The following is a 17,880-nucleotide window of genomic DNA, read 5'->3' as shown; positions in this document are numbered from 1 at the left end:
CCTGCCAGCTCTGTTTTTGGCCGTGTTGCTGTCGTCTAATAAACCTTCTGTGTTACTGGCTGGCTGAGAGTCCCGGTGAATCGCAGGCCGTGGGGGGTGCAGGGCCCTGACTCCCCCCCACCCCGTGACACCTGGCAGAATGGGGCCCTGGGTGAGCATGAGAACAATGGGGACAGCGGGGCCGGGGGAGGCACCCACCCTAGACGGGCCGATCTGTCCAGGGCTGGGGTCCTGGTTGGGGCGTGTTAACCCTGTGATGCGCAGGGGCCGTGGGTCTGAGCCGGGTGACGTGTGGGGGGAGTAACTGAGGCTCCTGTTTTCAGCAGCGGTCAGTTCCCCCTCCAGTGTGACCCCCCCACACACCTATCAGGACCAGCCCTAGCTCTGGGGACATGAGCAGTTGTCCTGGAGAGCTCATATTGGGTTCGCCTCCCGCTGTGGGGACTAGATTTACCACCCCCCCCCATGTGAGGTGGGGGGCAGGTGAGTCACATCCCCTGCCCCCCCCCGGCAGTGGAGGCAGGCAGGGCTGTCAGGAAAGGGGGGGCACGGTGCCAAAGGGGCCGAACCCCCTGCCCCATACCTGGGCTGGGAGGGGCAAGGGAGGTGCTTCGTGCCAGCTCCACTCCCTCCCCCCACTTCCCCCGTCTCTGCCCTTTGCCCCCAGCTGGGAACCAGGCGTCTCTGCCGTCCCGGCGGGTCCCACAGCAGCGAAGGGCGATGGGGCGAATCCCCCACAGACAGGGCGGCCCTTGGACAGGGATTTTCCTGGCAGGTCAGAGGGATGGGGCGGGGAAGGGAGAGGGGAGAATGTGGGACCCAGGTGTCCGGGACACAAAGGCCTCCAATAGGCACCATTGCAAATGAAAGAAGAGGGGCTGCGGGTCAGGAGTGAGGGGTACCAGCAGAACTGGGGGGAGCTGGGCTAGCAGGGGTCTGTGGGTCAGGATTGAGGGGCACGGGCAGAGCTTGGGTGGGGGGTCCCCAGGGCTGGGCTGGTAGGAGCAGATTCCGATGCTTCCTTCCCCAGGCTGGTTCCTTCCCTGGGCTACCCCAAGGCTGTGCCCCACAGCCCTGGGGTGGGACCCGTCAGATGCCACATTGTTCCCCACAGATCCTGCTTTGCATGGGGGGATTAGCAGGGATCAGCTGTTTGTGTCTCTCTGTCCCTGAGCATTTGCGGGGGACACATCCAGCCCCCCCTCCACGAACTCCCTTCCCCCAGATCCAGCCCCATGCAGAGACTCAGGTGGGTCCCATTGCGGCAAAGGGTGGTGGGGCAAATCCATGACAGACCAGGCAGCTCTGGGAGGCGCGGGGGGGGGGGGGGGGGGGGGGGGGGGGGGAGACCATGGGACCCAGGTGTTTGGGACACACGTGGCTGTAACAGGGGACAATGCAAATCAAAGCAGAGGAGCTGCAGGTCGGGAGTGAGGGGCACCAGTTGGTACCTGTCTCTCTGGTCTCCCCCCCGCAGCCTCCATCCTGGGCTCCGGCCTCCAGCCGGCGCCGGCCCAGACCCCGACCCCAGTGACCATCATCCTCACCCCGCCAAGCCCTGCGGTGGGAGGGGGCGTCAGCCTGGCCCCGCAGCCAGCGACACAGGACTTCCTGTCCTGCAGCTGGTACCGATCAGCGACCACTGATGAAAACAGCCGGATCCTCACCTACATCCCAGGACCACCCCCTGTCCAGACCAATGGCTCGGCCCACACGGGGAGGGAGACAGCGGGGCCGGGCTGCTCCCTGCACATCGCGGGGTTAACGCTCAACGACACCGGGAGCTACACGGTGCAGATCCAGAGCCCGACTAGCCCTGTCCTCGCCATGGTGCATCTGCCCGTCTCTGGTACGTGCCAACCCCGGGCCCTGCCCCTTCCCCATCCCCGCCCCAGCGATGGGGCTCTGGGTGTCTCCCCCTTGGGAAGAACCCAGCTAGGTCACGGGGGGAACCTGCCCCCAAACTCAGACACCGTGGGGCAACCTAGGTACCCCAACACCTGAGAGATGGTGACCCCCCAAACTGTGGGGCTCTGGACCCCCAGGCCCCACCTTGCCCCTCCCTGAACTGGAAGCCAAAACCTGCCCCAGCCTACATGGACCTGAACATGGACGGGGAATGACCCTGGCCCCCCAGGCACTGTTGGGACTGATTATCTGCATCGCATGGGCCCCCAGGGCCCCCCTGTGCCAGGTGCACAGACCTTCCCACGCAGAGCTCACACGCCCCACCCCCCAGAGCCTGGATCAAACCCAGGAGTCCTGGCTCAGAGCTCCCACTTCTCTAACCCACCAGACCCCCCTTCCAGAGCTGAGATAGAACCCAGGAGTCCTGGCTCCCAGAATTCCACTCTTTCCCAAGTAGCCCTATGCTAAAGATGATGGCTGGATAACAGCTCACTACTGCTACCAGGCAGCTGGGTCGGAATCCCGCACAGGGCTGTGGGTCAGGACTCCCACGGTGCTGTTCACCCCAGTGACGCTCTCTCTGTTCCCAGAAATGCTGCCCAGGCCCACGGTGACGCCAAACCAAGCCCAGGTGCTGGAGAACGGGACCTTCACCCTCACGTGTAACAGCTCCCCCAGCACCGACACCGTGCTCTGGCTCCGGGACGGGGCGTCCCTCGCGCCCAGTGACCGGCTGGGACTGTCCCCTGACAACCGGACCCTCACGGTGCTGGGTGTCACCCGGGGCGATGCCGGCGCCTACCAGTGCGAGGTCGGGAACCCCGTCAGCACCGAACGCAGCGAGCCCAGCACCGTGACAGTGGCCTGTGAGTAACTACAGCCCCGTCCCCCGGCCGCGCTGCCCCCGGCCCTGCCGGCATCACCCAGCCGCGGAGATGCAGCATGGAGCACAGGGGAAGTTTATGGAGGGTCCCTTCCGGGCCACTGAGATGCAGCTGCCTCTGGGGTGGATCATGCGGGCTGTTTCTACAGGCTTCTCTGGCCTGGTGCTGAGATGCAGCCATCTCTGGGTTGAGGCACAGCGGCTGTTTATACTGGGACCCTCCGTCCATCCCCTGCTCTCCTCTCTCTCTGCAGATGGGCCAGACTCCACCAGAATAGACCCGCCTGGACCCATCAACGTGACCCTCGGGTCCCCTCTGACCCTGACGTGTGTCACCGACTCCGTCCCAGCCCCGAGCTATCGCTGGGTTCTCAACGGCACCGACATGAAGGAGACCGGGACCAACTTGAGCTTTAGCCCCACGACCTGGGCTCAGCACGGCACGTACGAGTGCCGGGTCCACAACCCCGTCACCAGCCGCACTGCCTGGGCGTCTGTCGCCGTGCGGATCGTGGGTGAGTCCCCGGGATGGAAGAACGCGCTGCAGACACAGGGATCCCAGTGCTGGCACCAATGCCCCAGTGCGGCACTAGGGGCCCGGGCTGCAGGGGGTGGGGTGAGGGGATTGTGGCTGAACGTCTGATCCAACACTGCCCCCCCACACACACGTTTTTCCTCCTGATGTCCCTCCCTCAGGTGCCCATTCAGGTCTCTCTGCTGGGGCCATTGCCGGGATCGTCATCGGGTCACTGGTGGGGATGGCGCTGGTCGGAGTCGGGGTCTATTTCCTCTGTGAGTAACAGCCCCCACCCCTCGGGAGAGCCAGGACCCCTGGGTTCTCGCCCTGGCACTGGGAGGGGAGTGGGGTGTAGTGGGTTAGAGTGGGAGTGAGGAGAGGGGCTGGGAGCCAGGACTCCTGGGTTCTCTCCCTGGCTCTGGAAAGGGAGTGGGGTCTCGTGGTTAGAGCAGGGGGGCTGGGAGCCAAGGCCCCAATTCCAGTGTCTCTGATGATTCCTCCCAGACTCTCGCTGCTGGAACGAGACCCCCCGGGAGAACGAGGCACCTGTCCCAGTGTACGAGAACCAGCCCCCTACAGCCGGGGCACGGCCAGTGGTGAGTGACAAGGGCCACCCCCACCCCCCTCTATTCCAGGCCCAGCCCCTCCTCTGCGGATGCCCCTCAGTCCAGACCCACAGCCCCTAGCCAGTTTACCCTGTCCTCTTTGGGCGGGGGTGGGGGAGGGTTACACAAACCCTGGGTCCCACTGACTCTCCCGGTTTCCCCCCCTCGAGCTCGGCTGGGGGGTCTCTGGGGTCTGGTGCTAATGCCCCTCTTGCCTCTGTCTCCTCCAGGCCCAGCCCGGGAGGCCCCCTGACCCCAGCCCCATCTACGAGGTGAGCGCCGGCTCCTTGCGCTGTATCCTCCACCTGAGGGGGTTCGGACCGAGTGAGGGGAGGGGGGAGCTGCCCCCCAGAAGCCCTATGGCTGAGAATGGGGCTGGTTATTACATTCCCCCAGGGGAGGCGCAGAGCGAGCCAGAGGGGGATGAGCCGGGAGCCCCAGAGCTGAGGGGAGGGGTTCTGGGGGGCCCAGCACTGGGGGGGGGGAAGGATGGGCACCCTGTAGTGGGAGGGGCTGCTGGTCTCGGTGAGGGATGGGCCCCTGGTGTGGGAGGGGCTGTTGGGGTCCCATGGGGGGAAGGGGACTGGGCCCTCCCCTGGGGCGTCTCTGGCTGAATCGTCCCCGTTTCCCCCAGACGCTGGAGCCCGGACAGCTGGATGTGTACGAGGAGCTGAAGAAGTGATGCCCCCTCCTGCCCCCCCGGTGCATGCTGGGAGGGGCCCGGTGCATGCTGGGAAAGGCACGTCCACGAGTCCCGCCGCCCGGGGACGTCCCACCGATGAAGCTTTAAAGGGGAGGAACAGCCACCGCCCGGCCCGGGGGGTCCGTCCGTCCAGGCTGCTTCCCTGGCGCCCATCACCGCAGCGTCTGGGCCCCTCTGAGGCCTCGTCCCCACCCCTGTGGGGGGCTGGGCCGTTCTCCCCACTGCTCAGTGACCGGCCTGGGTCCCACAGGGAGTCTGTGGGGCTGCAGGGACTCAGACCCGGGTCTCCCCAGTGCCCCACTGGTGCCCAAATCAGAGCCAGGGGTCCCCGCCCAGGGCTTCCCCCACATCCCACACACACTTCCTGGTGTTTGTTCTAAGCCTGCCGCCCGTTCCTGTCATTTCCCGACCCCTAGTCCTTGTGTTTCGAGGAGTAAATAACAGGAGCCTCCAGCGGCTCCTTCTCCAGCTCTGGGCTCCGGTCAATAAACTCAGCCTGGTTGTCTCTGTAAGGCCTGGCCGTGCTGGGGCCGAGTGGGGCGCTGGCTGGGGGGTCACTGCTCAGCTGGGGGGTCCGAGTCCATGGGGGCAGCAGAGCTGGGTGTCACGGAGTGTGGGGGAGTCCAGGCCCTGCACCCCTCTTCCTGGGATTCACTGAGACTCTCAGCCAGCCAGTAAAACAGAAGGTTTATTGGACGACAGGAACACCGTCCAAAACAGAGCTTGTGGGTACACCCAGGACCCCTCAGTCAAGTCCTTCGGGGAGCAGGGAGCTTAGACCCCAGCCCTGGGGTTCCCTGTGTTCCTCCACCCAGCCCCAAACTGAAACTAAACCCACCCAGCAGGTTCCCTGCTGCAGCCTCCGTCCACATTCCTGGGCAGAGGTGTTACCTCCCCCTCCCCCTCCTGGCTCAGGTGACAGGCTCTCAGGTCTCCCGTCCCCAGGGCACATTCCCAGGTCAACACTCCCCCCTCCCTGCTGCGTCACATCCTCACACTGGGAACTCGGCCAGTGGGCAGCGCCAGGGGCTGGGCACCCCAGGGGGATCCTGGGCAATTGGGGGGTGCCGATCACTGACCTGTCGAGGGCTGAGCGTGGAGAGGGTTGTGCTGTCCATGGAGAGGGGGTCGGGGGTCTGACCCCCAGCAAGGCCAGACAAGGCTCCTCACAGCGGGGCAGGGGGTCACGGGGGGCCTCCCAGCCCGGCACCCCGGGAAGCGTCACACGGCGCAGCCCATGGGTGCAGGGGGAGCAGAGAGAGAGCAAAGGCCCCACATGTGGCCTCCGTGGACCCTGTGATTATGGCCCCGCAGCTGGGCCGTGCCCCCTGCACCCCGTTGTGTTATAACCTGGTCCCGGGCAGGGCACCCCCAGGTAGGGTTCCCAGGTGTCCGGCTTTCGACCGGACAGGAAAAGCCCGGTCGGCGGCGCTGCGGGGCTAAGGCAGGTTCCCTGCCTGCCCTGGCTCCGTGCGGCTCCTGGAAGTGGCCGGCATGTGCGGCTCCTAGGTGCAGGGGCGGCCATGGGGGCTCCGCGAACTGCCCCCTCTCCGAGCGCTGGCTCCACACTCCCAGGTGGCGGGGCCTGCGGGTGGGGGCAGAGCTCGGAGCCGCCCCTGGAATTGTGCCGCCCCAAACACGTGCTTGTCTGCTGGTGCCGAGAGCCGGTCCTGCCCCGGCCGCGCTGAGGCCTAGGGGGCCGCAGGAACACGCCGGGCTCTTCCCAGGCGCTGGCTGAGGTCAGGGCAGCCCGAAGCCCACACCCTGAACCCCCTCCCACACCCCAAGCCCTGCCCAGGCAGGTGAGAGAGGGGCAGAGCGAGCGACGGAGGGAGGGGGGATGGAGTGAGTGGGGTGGGGACCTTGGGGAAGGGGTGGGGCCGGGGCAAGGGTGTGGTTTTGTGCAATTAAAAAGTAGGCAACCCACACCCAGGCCCCAGGCGCAGGCCGTCCCTGCAGGCTGGGGCTCCGGGCAGGACCCCCCATGACCCAGGCGCAGGCCGTCCCTGCAGGCTGGGGTCTCCGGCCAAGGCCCCACCATGTCCCGGGCACAGGCCGTCCCTGCAGGCTGGGGGCTCCGGGCAGGGCCCCCCCATGTCCCGGGCGCAGGCCGTCCCTGCAGGCTGGGGGCTCCGGGCAGGGCCCCCCCATGTCCCGGGCGTGGGCCGTCCCTGCAGGCTGGGGACTCCGGGCAGGACCCCCCATGACCCGGGCGTGGGCCATCCCTGCAGGCTGGGGGCTCCGGGCAGGGCCCCCCATGTCCCAGGCGCGGGCCGTCCCTGCAGGCTGGGGGCTCCGGGCGGGGCCCCCCATGTCCCGGGCACGGGCTGTCCCTGCAGACTGGGGGCTCCGGGCAGGGCCCCCCCAGGCCCCGGGCGCGGGCCGTCCCTGCAGGCTGGGGGCTCCGGGCAGGGCCCCCCATGTCCCAGGCGCGGGCCGTCCCTGCAGGCTGGGGGCTCCGGGTGGGGCCCCCCATGACCCGGGCGCGGGCCGTCCCTGCAGGCTGGGGGCTCCGGGCAGGGCCCCCCCAGGCCCCGGGCCGTCCCTGCAGGCTGGGGGCTCCGGGCAGGGCCCCCCCAGGCCCCAGGCGCGGGCCGTCCCTGCAGCCTGGGGGCTCCGGGCAGGGCCCCCCATGTCCCAGGCGCGGGCCGTCCCTGCAGGCTGGGGGCTCCGGGCAGGGCCCCCCCAGGCCCCTGGCGCGGGCCGTCCCTGCAGGCTGGGGGCTCCAGGCAGGACCCCCATGACCCGGGCGCGGGCCGTCCCTGCAGGCTGGGGGCTCCGGGCAGGACCCCCCCGTGTCCCGGGCGCGGGCCGTCCCTGCAGGCTGGGGGCTCCGGGCAGGGCCCCCCATGACCCGGGCACGGGCCATCCCTGCAGACTGGGGGCTCCGGGCAGGGCCCCCCCAGGCCCTGGGCGCGGGCTGTCCCTGCAGGCTGGGGGCTCCGGGCAGGACCCCCCCGTGACCCGGGCGCGGGCCGTCCCTGCAGGCTGGGGGCTCCGGGCAGGGCCCCCCCGTGACCCGGGCGCGGGCCGTCCCTGCAGGCTGGGGGCTCCGGGCGGGGTCCAGGGGTCGCTGGCGCAGGGCCTAGGGGACCCAGGTGCATCTGGCCCGTTGCTGCCCCCTGCTGGCGAAGCGCGGCCCAGCCCCCCGCAGGGATCAGCCGGACAGGGGCTGCCCCGGCAGGGAGCTCTCTGCCCCCGTCCTGGGGGTGTCTGTGTCCGGCTGGGGGTGTGTCTGGCTGGGGGTGTCTGGGTCCGGCTGGGGGTGTCTGTGTCACGCTGGGGGTGTCTGTGTCCGCCCGGGGGGTGTCTGTCTCACGCTGGGGTTGTCTGTGTCTGGCTGGGGGTGTGTCCGGCTGGGGGTGTCTGTGTCTGGCTGGGGGTGTCTGTGTCCGGCTGGGGGTGTCTGTGTCTGGCTGGGGGTGTCTGTGTCACGCTGGGGTTGTCTGTGTCACGCTGGGGGTGTCTGTGTCTGGCTGGGGGTGTCTGTGTCTGGCTGGGGGTGTCTGGGTCCGGCTGGGGGGGTCTGTGTGCGGCTGTTGCCTGTTTCTCCTGCTTCCTGCTCCGCACGGGCCCTGTCTCTCCCCTGGGCTCCTTCTCTCCTCCGTGAGTCAGAGTTTCCTCCTGGCCCTGCCCTGTCTGACCGCACGGTGGGGGGAGCCGGGGGGGGCCGTGTGACCCTTTCTGGCACAGGGAGGGTTGGGGCCCGTGTCCAGCCAACCCCTGCCCCGGACTCCCCCCCTCGACCCCCACAAGGGCGGGGGGGGGGGGGTCAGCCTGGCCTGCAGCCGCCTGCGCAGAACGTGGAACCCGACGGCGCCACCCCCAGCCCCGCTCGGCCCAAGAGCCCCGGCCCCGGGGCAGCGACAACGGGCCGGCGGCTCCCCGACCCCCCGGGGTAACGCTCCGCAGTGCTGGGAACCGCAGGACGCAGCGAGTCGGACGGGCTGATAGTGATGTGACCCCCCCGCCCCGTGTGTGTGTGTGTGTGTGTGTGTTTGTGTGTGTGTCCCTGCGCCCCCTGCTGGACGGGTCGGGCCCTGCTGTGGGGGTGGGGTGGGGGTGTGTGTATGACTCTGTGTGTGTGTATGAGTGTGGCGGTGTGTATGGGTGTGGGTGTTTGGGAGTGTTTGTGCGTGTATGTGTGTGGGAGGATGGGTGGGTGGGTGAGTGGATCTGTCTATGGGTGTGTGGGGGGTGGGGGTGTGTGTATGGTGTGTATCGTGGGGGTGTCTATGGGTGTGTGTATAGTGTGTGGGGGGTGTATGGGTGTGTGGGTGGGTGGCGTATGTGTGAATGGGGTATCTGTGCGGGTGTGTATGGTGTGGGGGTGTGGGTGTGGGGAGTGTTTGTGGGTGTAGGTGTGGGTGTGTGCAGGTGTGTGTGTGGGTGTGTGGGTGTGTATGGTGTGTATCGTGGGGGTGTCTATGGGTGTGTGTATGGTGTCTGTGCGGGTGTGTATGGGGGTCTGTGTGTGGGGGTGGGGGTGTGTATGGTGCGTATCATGGAGGTGTGTATCATGGGGGTGTCTGTGGGTGTGTGCAGGTGTGTGTGGGGTTGGGGGTGTCTGTGGGTGCGGGGGGGTGGACACACGCGGGCCCACAGGCGGGGCGGGATCAGGCTGCTCAGCCCAGCTCTGTGTCTGTCTCTGCCCAGGGGCCTCACACTCTGTCCTGTTCCCCCCCAGCCCCGGCCCATCCTGCCGGGGGGCCCTTTGGCTCCCAGAAATGTCCCAGATTCCCGTCAGTCTGGGCTCTGCCCCCCCCCACAGGGGTCTCCCTGTACCCCCCACTCCCTAACGGGGGGGTTGTCTCCCACGTCCCATGGGTGACTTCCAGGGATGAGCCCCCCCCCCTCCACACAGCCTCCACTGGGGGGCAATATCTGGGGGGAACAGGGGGAGTAGGAGTCCTGGAAGCCGGGGGGCCCTGCCCGCTTTCATGCACCAGCCCCCCAGGGGCCGATTTCTGCGCTGTGTGACCCCCCACACACACACATCTGCCAGGGCCAGACCCCCCCCTCAAGGGAGCAGCGGGGGCCCGGATTGCTGCACCCCCCCGCCCCCGTGTCTGGGTGGAGGCAGCGGGAGGGGGGGTGAGTCCCTCCCCCCGGCAGGGGAGGCAGGCAGGGCTGTCAGGAAAGGGGGGACACAGTGGCAAAGGGGCCGCACCCCCTGCCCCATACCTGGGCTGGGAGGGGCAAGGCAGGTGCTTTGTGCCGGCTCCGCTCCCTCCCGCTTCCCCCGTCTCTGCCCTTTGCCCCCAGCTGGGAACCAGGCGTCTCTGCCGTCCCGGCGGGTCCCGCAGCAGCGAAGGGCGATGGGGCGAATCCCCCACAGACCGGGCGGCCCTTGGACAGGGATTCTCCTGGCAGGTCAGAGGGGGAGAACGTGGGACCCAGGTGTCCGGGGCACAAAGGGCTTCAATAAGAGCCAGTGTCAATGACAGCGGAGGGGCTGTGGGTCGGGACTCAGGGGCACCGGCAGAGCTGGGCGAGGGGCACCCCAGGGCTGGAGTAGCCGGAGGGGGGCTCTGACGCTTCCTTTCCCAGGCTGGCTCCAACCCCACCCTCCCCCAGGCTGTGCCCCGAAGCCGCGGGGACACGCACAGAAGCCCCGTTGTGTCCCGCAGCAGGGATCAGCTGTTTGCTTGTGTCTCTCTGGGCTACAGAACTGGGGGGGGACACACCCAGCCCCCCCCCACTGAACTCCCTCCCCCCAGGTCTAGCAGGCGGAACCAGAGCCAGGCAGAGACCCAGGGACCCGGCACCCCGTGGGGGACGGGGGGAGAAGGGAGAAGACCCTTTCCCTACCCCCCGACCCCCGCCGCACGGGTTCCTTCCTCCAAAGCGAAGGGGAAGTGGGCGGAGGAGGCTGGGAGGGGAAGTCTGAGGCCGGAGGGGCCCCGTGGGGCTGCGCTGCCTGTGGGTCCGGACTCCAGGGTCCCGGCCCAGAGACGCCTCCCCTGGGTCGAGGCAGGACCGGCTGCAGCAAAAGGCGGCGGGGCGGCACCTGGCGAGGGGTCCCTTGCAGCTGAGAGGGTGGAGCGGGGGGACGGGGGACCCAGGTGTCCCGGACACCAAGGACTGTAACAGGGGACAGTGCAAATGCAAACGGAGGGGCTGCAGGTCAGGAGTGAGGGGCACCAGTTGGTCTCTGTCTCTCTGGTCTCCCCCCCGCAGCCTCCGTCCTGGGCTCCTGCCTCCAGCCGGCGCCGGCCCAGACCCCGGTGACCATCGTCCTCACCCCACCGAGCCCCGCGGTGGGAGGGGGCGTCAGCCTGGCCCCCCAGAATCCGCCACAGGACTTGGTGAGCTGCAGCTGGTACCGATCAGCGACCACTGATGAAACCAGCCGGATCCTCACCTACTACCCAGGACCACCCCCCGGCCAGACCAACGGCTCGGCCCACACGGGGCGGGAGACAGCGGGGCCGGGCTGCGCCCTGCACATCGCGGGGTTAACGCTCAATGACACCGGGAACTACACGGTGCAGATTCTGAGCCCGACTGGCCCTCGCCTCGCCACGGTGCATTTGCCCGTCTCCGGTAAGTGCCACCCCCGGGCCCTGCCCCTTCCCCATCCCCGCCCCAGCGATCGGCTCTGGGCCTCTCCCCCGGGGACGAGCCTGGCTGGGACATGGGGGGAACCCGCCCCCAAACACAGACCCTGCCCTGTATGTGGCATCCCACCCCCCTGCCCCCAAGAGATGATGACCCCCAATACACAGAGATGTGGGGCTCTGGGCCCCCAGACGCCCCCTTCCTGAGCTGGGAGCCAGGACTGACTATGGATGGGGAGGGACCCCCCCCCAACAGCTGCTGCTGTCGCAGTTGGTATAATCTGCATTAACCCCATTGTGCCGGCTCCACAGACCTCCCCACGCAGACCCCACTCCCCTGCCCTGCCCGGATCGAACCCAGGAGTCCTGGCTCCCAGCCCCCCCTGCTCTAACCCACCAGCCCCCACTCCCCTCCCAGAGCTGGGGAGAGAACCCAGGAGTCCTGGCTCCCAGAGCCCCACTCTTTCCCATGTTGCTGTGTAGCCCTACAATAAAGTCTGTGGCTGGATAACAGCTCACTACTGCCACCAGGGAGCTGGGTCTGAATCCTCCACAGGGCTGGGGGGCAGGAGCCCCGTAGAGCGAGGGCTCCCCTGGGGTCGGATACAACTGCTCCCCCAGGGACGCTCTCTCTGTTCCGAGATGGAAGAACGCGCTGCAGACACAGGGATCCCAGTGCTGGCACCAATGCCCCAGTGCGGCGCTAGGGGCCCAGGCTGCAGGGAGCGGCGTGGGGGGATTGTTACTGACCGTCTGATCCAACCCTCCCCACATCTCTCCTCCAGCCCCAGACGCCCCTCGTCCAGGTCTCTCTGCCGGGGCCATCGCTGGGATTGTCATCGGGTCGCTGGCGGGGGCGGCGCTGGTCGGAGTCGGGGCCTATTTCCTCTGTGAGTAACACCCGGCCCCCCCAGGAGAGCCAGGACTCCTGGGTTCTCTCCCAGCTCTGGGAGGGGACTTGGGTCTAGTGGTTAGAGTGGTGGTTGGGGGGAGGAAGCCAGGACTCCTGGGTTCTCTCCCAGCTCTGGGAGGGGAGTGGGGTCTCGTGGTTAGAGCAGGGGGGGTTGGGAGCCAGGACCCCAATTCCAGCATCTCTGATGATTCCTCCCAGACTCTCGCTGCCGGAACGAGACCCCCAAGGAGACCGGGGCACCCGTCTTGGTGTACGAGAACCTGCCCCCGAAAACCGGGGCAGGGCCAGTGGTGAGTGACAAGGCTCCAGTCCCGCCCCCTCCTGAGTCCCGACCCGCAGCCCCCAGCCAGGTTACCCTGTCCCCTTTGGGCGGGGGTGGGGGAGGGTTACACAAACCCTGGGTCCCACGGACTCTCCCAGGCTCCCTCCTCTCCCAGGCTCCCTCCCCGCACCCCGAGCTCGGCTGCAGGGGCCAGGGGAGGTCTCTGTGGTCTGGTGCTAAAGCCCCTCTTGCCTCTGTCTCCCCCAGGCCCAGCCCGGGAGCCCCCCTGATCCCAGCCCCACGTACCAGGTGAGCACCGGCCCCTTGCGCTGTATCCTCCCCCTGAGGGGGGTTCGGACCCAGTGGGGGGAGGGGGAGCTGCCCCCCAGAAGCCCTATGGCTGAGAATGGGGCTGGTTAACACATCCCAGAGCGGGGGGAGCAGAGTGAGCCAGAAGGGGACCAGCTGGGAGCCTCAGGGCTGAGGGGAGGCGCTATGGGGGGCCCAGCACTGGGAGGGGGAGGATGGGCCCCTGGTGTGGGAGGGGCTGTTGGGGTCCCACGGGGGGGAGGGGACTGGGCCCTCCCCTGGGGCGTCTCCGGCTGAATCGTCCCCGTTTCCCCCAGACGCTGCAGCCCCGACAGCTGGACGTGTGTCACGGAGTCCCCGGGCGATACTCTGGAACTGCTCCCCATGAAGCCAGTCAGGACTCTGGGGCAGTCGCCTTCCGGTGAGCAGCCTGTCTGCAGGACACACAGCTCACCCGGCTCCACCTTCCTGGCTCTGACCTCGGAGCATTCAGCCTCCTCTGCCCCTCCGTGCGCTTCCCACAGCGAGTCCGCCCACGCAGGGCTCCTGGGGAAGCCAGAGGGTCCTGCCCCCCAACTCCACAGTCAGACGTGACTCTCAGCCAGCCAGCAAAACAGAAGGTTTATTAGATGACAGGAACATGGTCTAACACAGAGCTTGTAGGTGCAGAGAACGGGACCCCTCAGCTGGGTCCATTTTGGGGGGGCAGTGAGCCAGACAACCCCGTCTGCCCTTCACTCCATGTCCCAGCCAGCCCCAAACTAAAACTCCCTCCAGCCCCTCCTCCTCTGGGCTTTGTTCCTTTCCCGGGCCAGGAGGTCACCTGATTCCTTTGTTCTCCAACCCCTTAGCTCTCACCTTGCAGGGGGGAAGGGCCCAGGCCATCAGTGGCCAGGAAACAGGGTGTCGGCCATTCTCTGTGTCCAGACCCCTGCACACACCTGCCCTCTAGGGCTCTGCAGTGATCATACACCCTTACCCCACCCCCTAGATACTTAAGAACTGCATAGGGGAAACTGAGGCACCCCCACAATATTCGGAGGAAACATTAAGAACAGTCCCACTTCGTCACAACGTGTACGAGGAGCTGAAGAAGTGATGCCCCCTCCGGCCCCCCGGTGCATACTGGGAAAGGCGCGTCCCCGAGCCTGGGTCCCGCCGCCAGGGGACGTCCCGCCGATGAAGCGTTAAAGGGCAGGAACAGCCACCGCCCGGCCCGGGGGGTTCCTCCGTCCAGGCTGCTTTCCTGGCGCCCATCACCGCAGCGTCTGGGCCCCTCCAAAGAAATCAGAAACTCGGCGCCTGTGAGTGGCTCTGGCTCCATTGTGCCCAGCACAGTATTTGGGAGCCCGCCTCTGCCACCGGCTTGGGGACGTCTCAGGACCAAACACCCCCCAGCCTGGGGCACGTGCCCTGTTTTCCGCCCGCCTGACCTGAGCCTGGCGCGCTGAGCTGTGTCCCACCCCAGGCCGCGGGCTCCCCACTGCACAGAGGGGCCCGGGCGGCTCAGTGACCAGCCTGGGTCCCATGGGGAGTCTGTGGGGCTGCAGGGACTCAGACCCGGATCTCCCCAGTGCCCCACTGGTGCCCAAACCAGGGCCTGGGGTCCCCGCCCAGGGCTTACCCCCCGCCTGCCTCCAGTGCCCGGCCCTGTGTCTTCCCCTCCCTGAAGCAGTTCTCCCGTGCTGAGCTGTGAACAGCGATGCCGACCCGCCCGGCTGGGACCCGGGACCCCTGGCGGAGGGCACAGGGCGCCGAGGGGCTCCTGGGGCCCCCGGCTCTGACGTCTACAGCCCAGCCCCCAAAGGGGCTTGTGGGGTCCCTGCCCAGAGCTGGCATCGCTGGGCGCGGTCACGGTGGCGAGCCGTGTGCCCGGGGTCACGTCCGGGGCTGTGTGTCTGGCCTGGGTCTCAGGGGCTGGTTCCAGCCGGGCAGCGGGAGGCGCCAGGCCCGTCCCTGGCAGACAGGAGGCACCGGGCCGTTCTCTCTGTGCCCGGCTCCGGGGCAGCTGGGTGATGCCGCGCTCGCCAGGTGGCTGGTTCCACCTGGAGCCAGGCCCCAGCAGCGTCTGTCCCAACCCCAGGGAAGCAGCCAGCAGGGAAAAGGGCCCAGTGCGGGGGGCAGGCGTTTCTGAGACAGACGCTGGCTTGGTGGGAGCTATCGCGGGGTGCGGGGTGCACCCAGGGTCCTGCCCCGAGGGGAGCAGCTGCCAGCGGGTTTGTCTCCTGCAGGGAGCGTCGGAGCCCGGGCGGCTGGGAGCCGGATGCTGGGGGGAGCTGAACCCGCAGGAGCTTCCAGGGGCGGGTTCGGGACGTCGGGACGCTGGGAAACGCGTCCCCAGTTTGTTCTCCATGTTACCCATTGTCCCGTTAACTCCATGAGAACGTAAGAGCGGCCAGAGTGGGTCAGACCCAAGGTCCATCCGGCCCAGTGTCCTGTCTGCCAACAGTGGCCAGTGCCGGGTGCCCCAGAGGGAATGAACAGACCCGGGAATCGCCCAGTGATCATCCCCTGGCGCCCATTCCCAGCTCCTGGCAAACAGAGGCTAGGGACACCATCCCTGCCCATCTTAGCGAATAGCTATTGATGGACCGATCCTCCAGGAACTTATCGAGTTCTTTTTTGAACCCTGTTATAGTCCTGGCCTTCTCAACATCCTCTGGCAGGGAGTTCCACAGGTTGACGGTGCGTTGCGGGAAGAAAGACTTCCTTGTGTTTGTTCTAAACCTGCTGCCCGTTCCTGTCATTTCCCGATCCCTAGTTACGAGGAGTCAATAACAGGAGCCTCCAGCGGCTCCTTCTCCAGCTCTGGGCTCCGGTCAATAAACTCAGCCTGGTTGTCTCTGTAAGGCCTGGCCGTGCTGGGGCCGAGTGGGGCGCTGGCTGGGGGGGTCACTGCTCAGCTGGGGGGTCCGAGTCCGTGGGGGCAGCGGAGCTGGGAACTTGGTGTCACGGAGTCCCTGGGCGATGCTCTGGAACTGCTCCCCATGAAGCCAGTCAGGACTCTGGGGCAGTCGCCTTTCTGTGAGCAGCCTCTCTTCAGGACACACAGCTCACACAGCTTCCACCTTCCTGGGTCTGACCTCGGAGCATTCAGCCTCCTCTGCCCCTCCGTGCGCTTCCCCCAGCGAGTCCCCTCAGACAGGGCTCCTGGGGAAGCCAGAGGGTCCTGCACCCCAACTTCACAGTCAGACGTGACTCTCAGCCAGCCAGTAAAACAGAAGGTTTATTAGATGACAGGAACATGGTCTAAAACAGAGCTTGCAGGTGCAGAGAACAAGAACCCTCAGCTGGGTCCATTTTTTGGGGGGGGGGCAGTGAGCCAGACAACCACGTCTGCCCTTCACTCCATGTCCCAGCCAGCCCCAAACTGAAAACTCCCTCCAGCCCCTCCTCCTCTGGGCTTTGTTCCTTTCCCGGGCCAGGAGGTCACCTGATTCCTTTGTTCTCCAACCCTTTAGCTCTCACCTTGCAGGGCGGAAGGGCCCAGGCCATCAGTTGCCAGGAAACAGGGTGTCGGCCATTCTCTGTGTCTAGACCCCTGTACACACCTGCCCTCTAGGGCTCTGCAATGATCATACACCCTTCTCCCACCCCCTAGATACTTAAGAACTGCATAGGGGAAACTGAGGCACCCCCACAATATTCGGAGGAAACATTAAGAACAGTCCCACTTCGTCACACTTGGCCAGTGGGCAGCGCCAGGGGCTGGGCACCCCAGCGGGATCCTGGGCAATTGGGGGGCGCCGATCGCTGACCTGTCGAGGGCTGAGCGGGGGGCTTCGGGGCTCTGACCCCCAGCCACGCCAGACAAGGCTCCTCACAGCGGGGCAAGGGGTCACAGGAGGCCTCCCAGCCCGGCACCCCGGGAAGCGTCTCACGGCACAGCCCAGGGGAGCAGGGCGAGCAGCGTGGGAGCAAAGGCCCCGCACGCGAAGCCGCCAGGCCACGGGAGCCCCCGGCACGATGCCGGCCCAGCAGGGCCAAGGGGACCCGGGTGCGTATGGCCCGGACCCCGGCCGTGCCTGGCATTCGCTGCTGCCCCCTGCTGGAGGAGCGAGGCCCAGCCCCCCGCAGGCTCAGCCGGACAGGGGCTGCCCCGGCAGGGAGCTCTCTGCCCCGCTCCTGGGGAGACAGGGGTCGGCCCCGCTGGGCCAGGCCTGATTTGTGTCCCTGGGCTTGGACCCTCTGGGCTTTGCCCCTTCGCGGCAGCAGGACCCAGGGGCGCTGGAGCCATACGCACAGTGGTGGGCTGAGAGCCACTGAACCCTGCAAACCCTGCGTGTGATGGAAACCACGTCCAGCCAAGGGGTGCGGCAGCCCCCGAGTTCCAGCACCCCCAGCAGGACCCGTCTCGATCCAGTGTGGGGGGCAGTCTGTGCTGTGAGCCTGGACCCACAGGCAGGGCAGCCCCACAGGGCCCCTCCTGGGTGAGACTGTCCCCTCCGAGCTGCACCCACCCACTTCCCCTTCGGCTGCTAGGGAACGGTGCGTGTGTGCGGTTGGGGGGGGTGACTCTGCCGCTTCCTGGGGGTGTCTGTCCCCTGGGTCTCACGCTCCTTCACAGCCGCCCCCACCCGCTCCCGTTCCTGCTGGTTACCCTCGGCCCCTCCCACCGGGTATTGCTCCACCGGCCGATTGCCCCATTTCCTGCGTCCAGGAAAGCCTCTGCCATGGAGCCCCGTGGGGAATTCCCCACTGCGTCGGGGCGCTGGGGCCCACCCACGCTGCGTGCGGTGGGTCGGGAGCCGGCCACGGGGCGAGGGCCGCGGGCGGTGCTGAGCGGGGACTCACTGGCCTGGAGGAAGGTTGCTCCAGGCGGGCGGGCGGCTCGGTCTGGGAACCAGGCTAAGTCAATAGTTTATTAAGGACCGTGGCACCCGACGTGGGTGGGGGCACCCGACATTTGCTGGTGGTAGAAAGTCGGGGGCAGGGGCACTGTGGGGAGGCCGGGACCCTGACCCAGGAGGAGCTGGAGGACCCGGCAGACCGGAGCGACAGCCATGGCCTGGACGCCGACCACGCAGGGCTCACCGGCAAACGCTTCGGGGCTAAGAACAAGATTTCCTCGGCAGCCAGGGGCTCGGCGGGGCCGCGACAGAGCAGGAGAGAGCCCTGGGCGTGGGGGCAGTGGCAGGATAACGGAGAGTCCCCTGGGGATGCGGCTGTGAGCACGGCCGGCCTGGGATGGCTCAGGTCTGTCCTGCAGCGCGGCCGGAT

At 67.4% G+C, this 17,880-nt stretch overlaps 1 protein-coding gene across 3 annotated transcripts in view; it reads left to right on the top strand.

Annotated features, from left to right (window-relative positions):
- Window positions 1–580: 580 nt before the first annotated feature.
- The window catches only part of CEACAM16 (CEA cell adhesion molecule 16, tectorial membrane component), a 50,459-nt gene continuing 33,159 nt past the window's right edge, over window positions 581–17,880 (top strand). Inside the window, exons 1-3 of one of the 3 annotated variants that reach the window (XM_043535525.1) lie at window positions 581–775; window positions 1,478–1,849; window positions 10,797–11,162. In XM_043535525.1, the coding sequence (XP_043391460.1) occupies window positions 721–775; window positions 1,478–1,849; window positions 10,797–11,162 (793 nt within the window). In that variant the 5' untranslated portion in view covers window positions 581–720. Of the gene's footprint in view, window positions 776–1,477; window positions 1,850–9,775; window positions 9,990–10,796; window positions 11,163–17,880 lie in introns of those variants that run through there. The other 2 variants (XM_043535526.1, XM_043535524.1) reach the window with 2 other exon arrangements.

Source organism: Chelonia mydas, chromosome 24 (genome assembly GCF_015237465.2).
Source record: "Chelonia mydas isolate rCheMyd1 chromosome 24, rCheMyd1.pri.v2, whole genome shotgun sequence".
Classification (NCBI taxonomy): domain Eukaryota; kingdom Metazoa; phylum Chordata; order Testudines; family Cheloniidae; genus Chelonia; species Chelonia mydas.
Note: the sequence above shows the minus strand (reverse complement) of the source record. Positions and strands in the feature narration are given on the sequence as shown.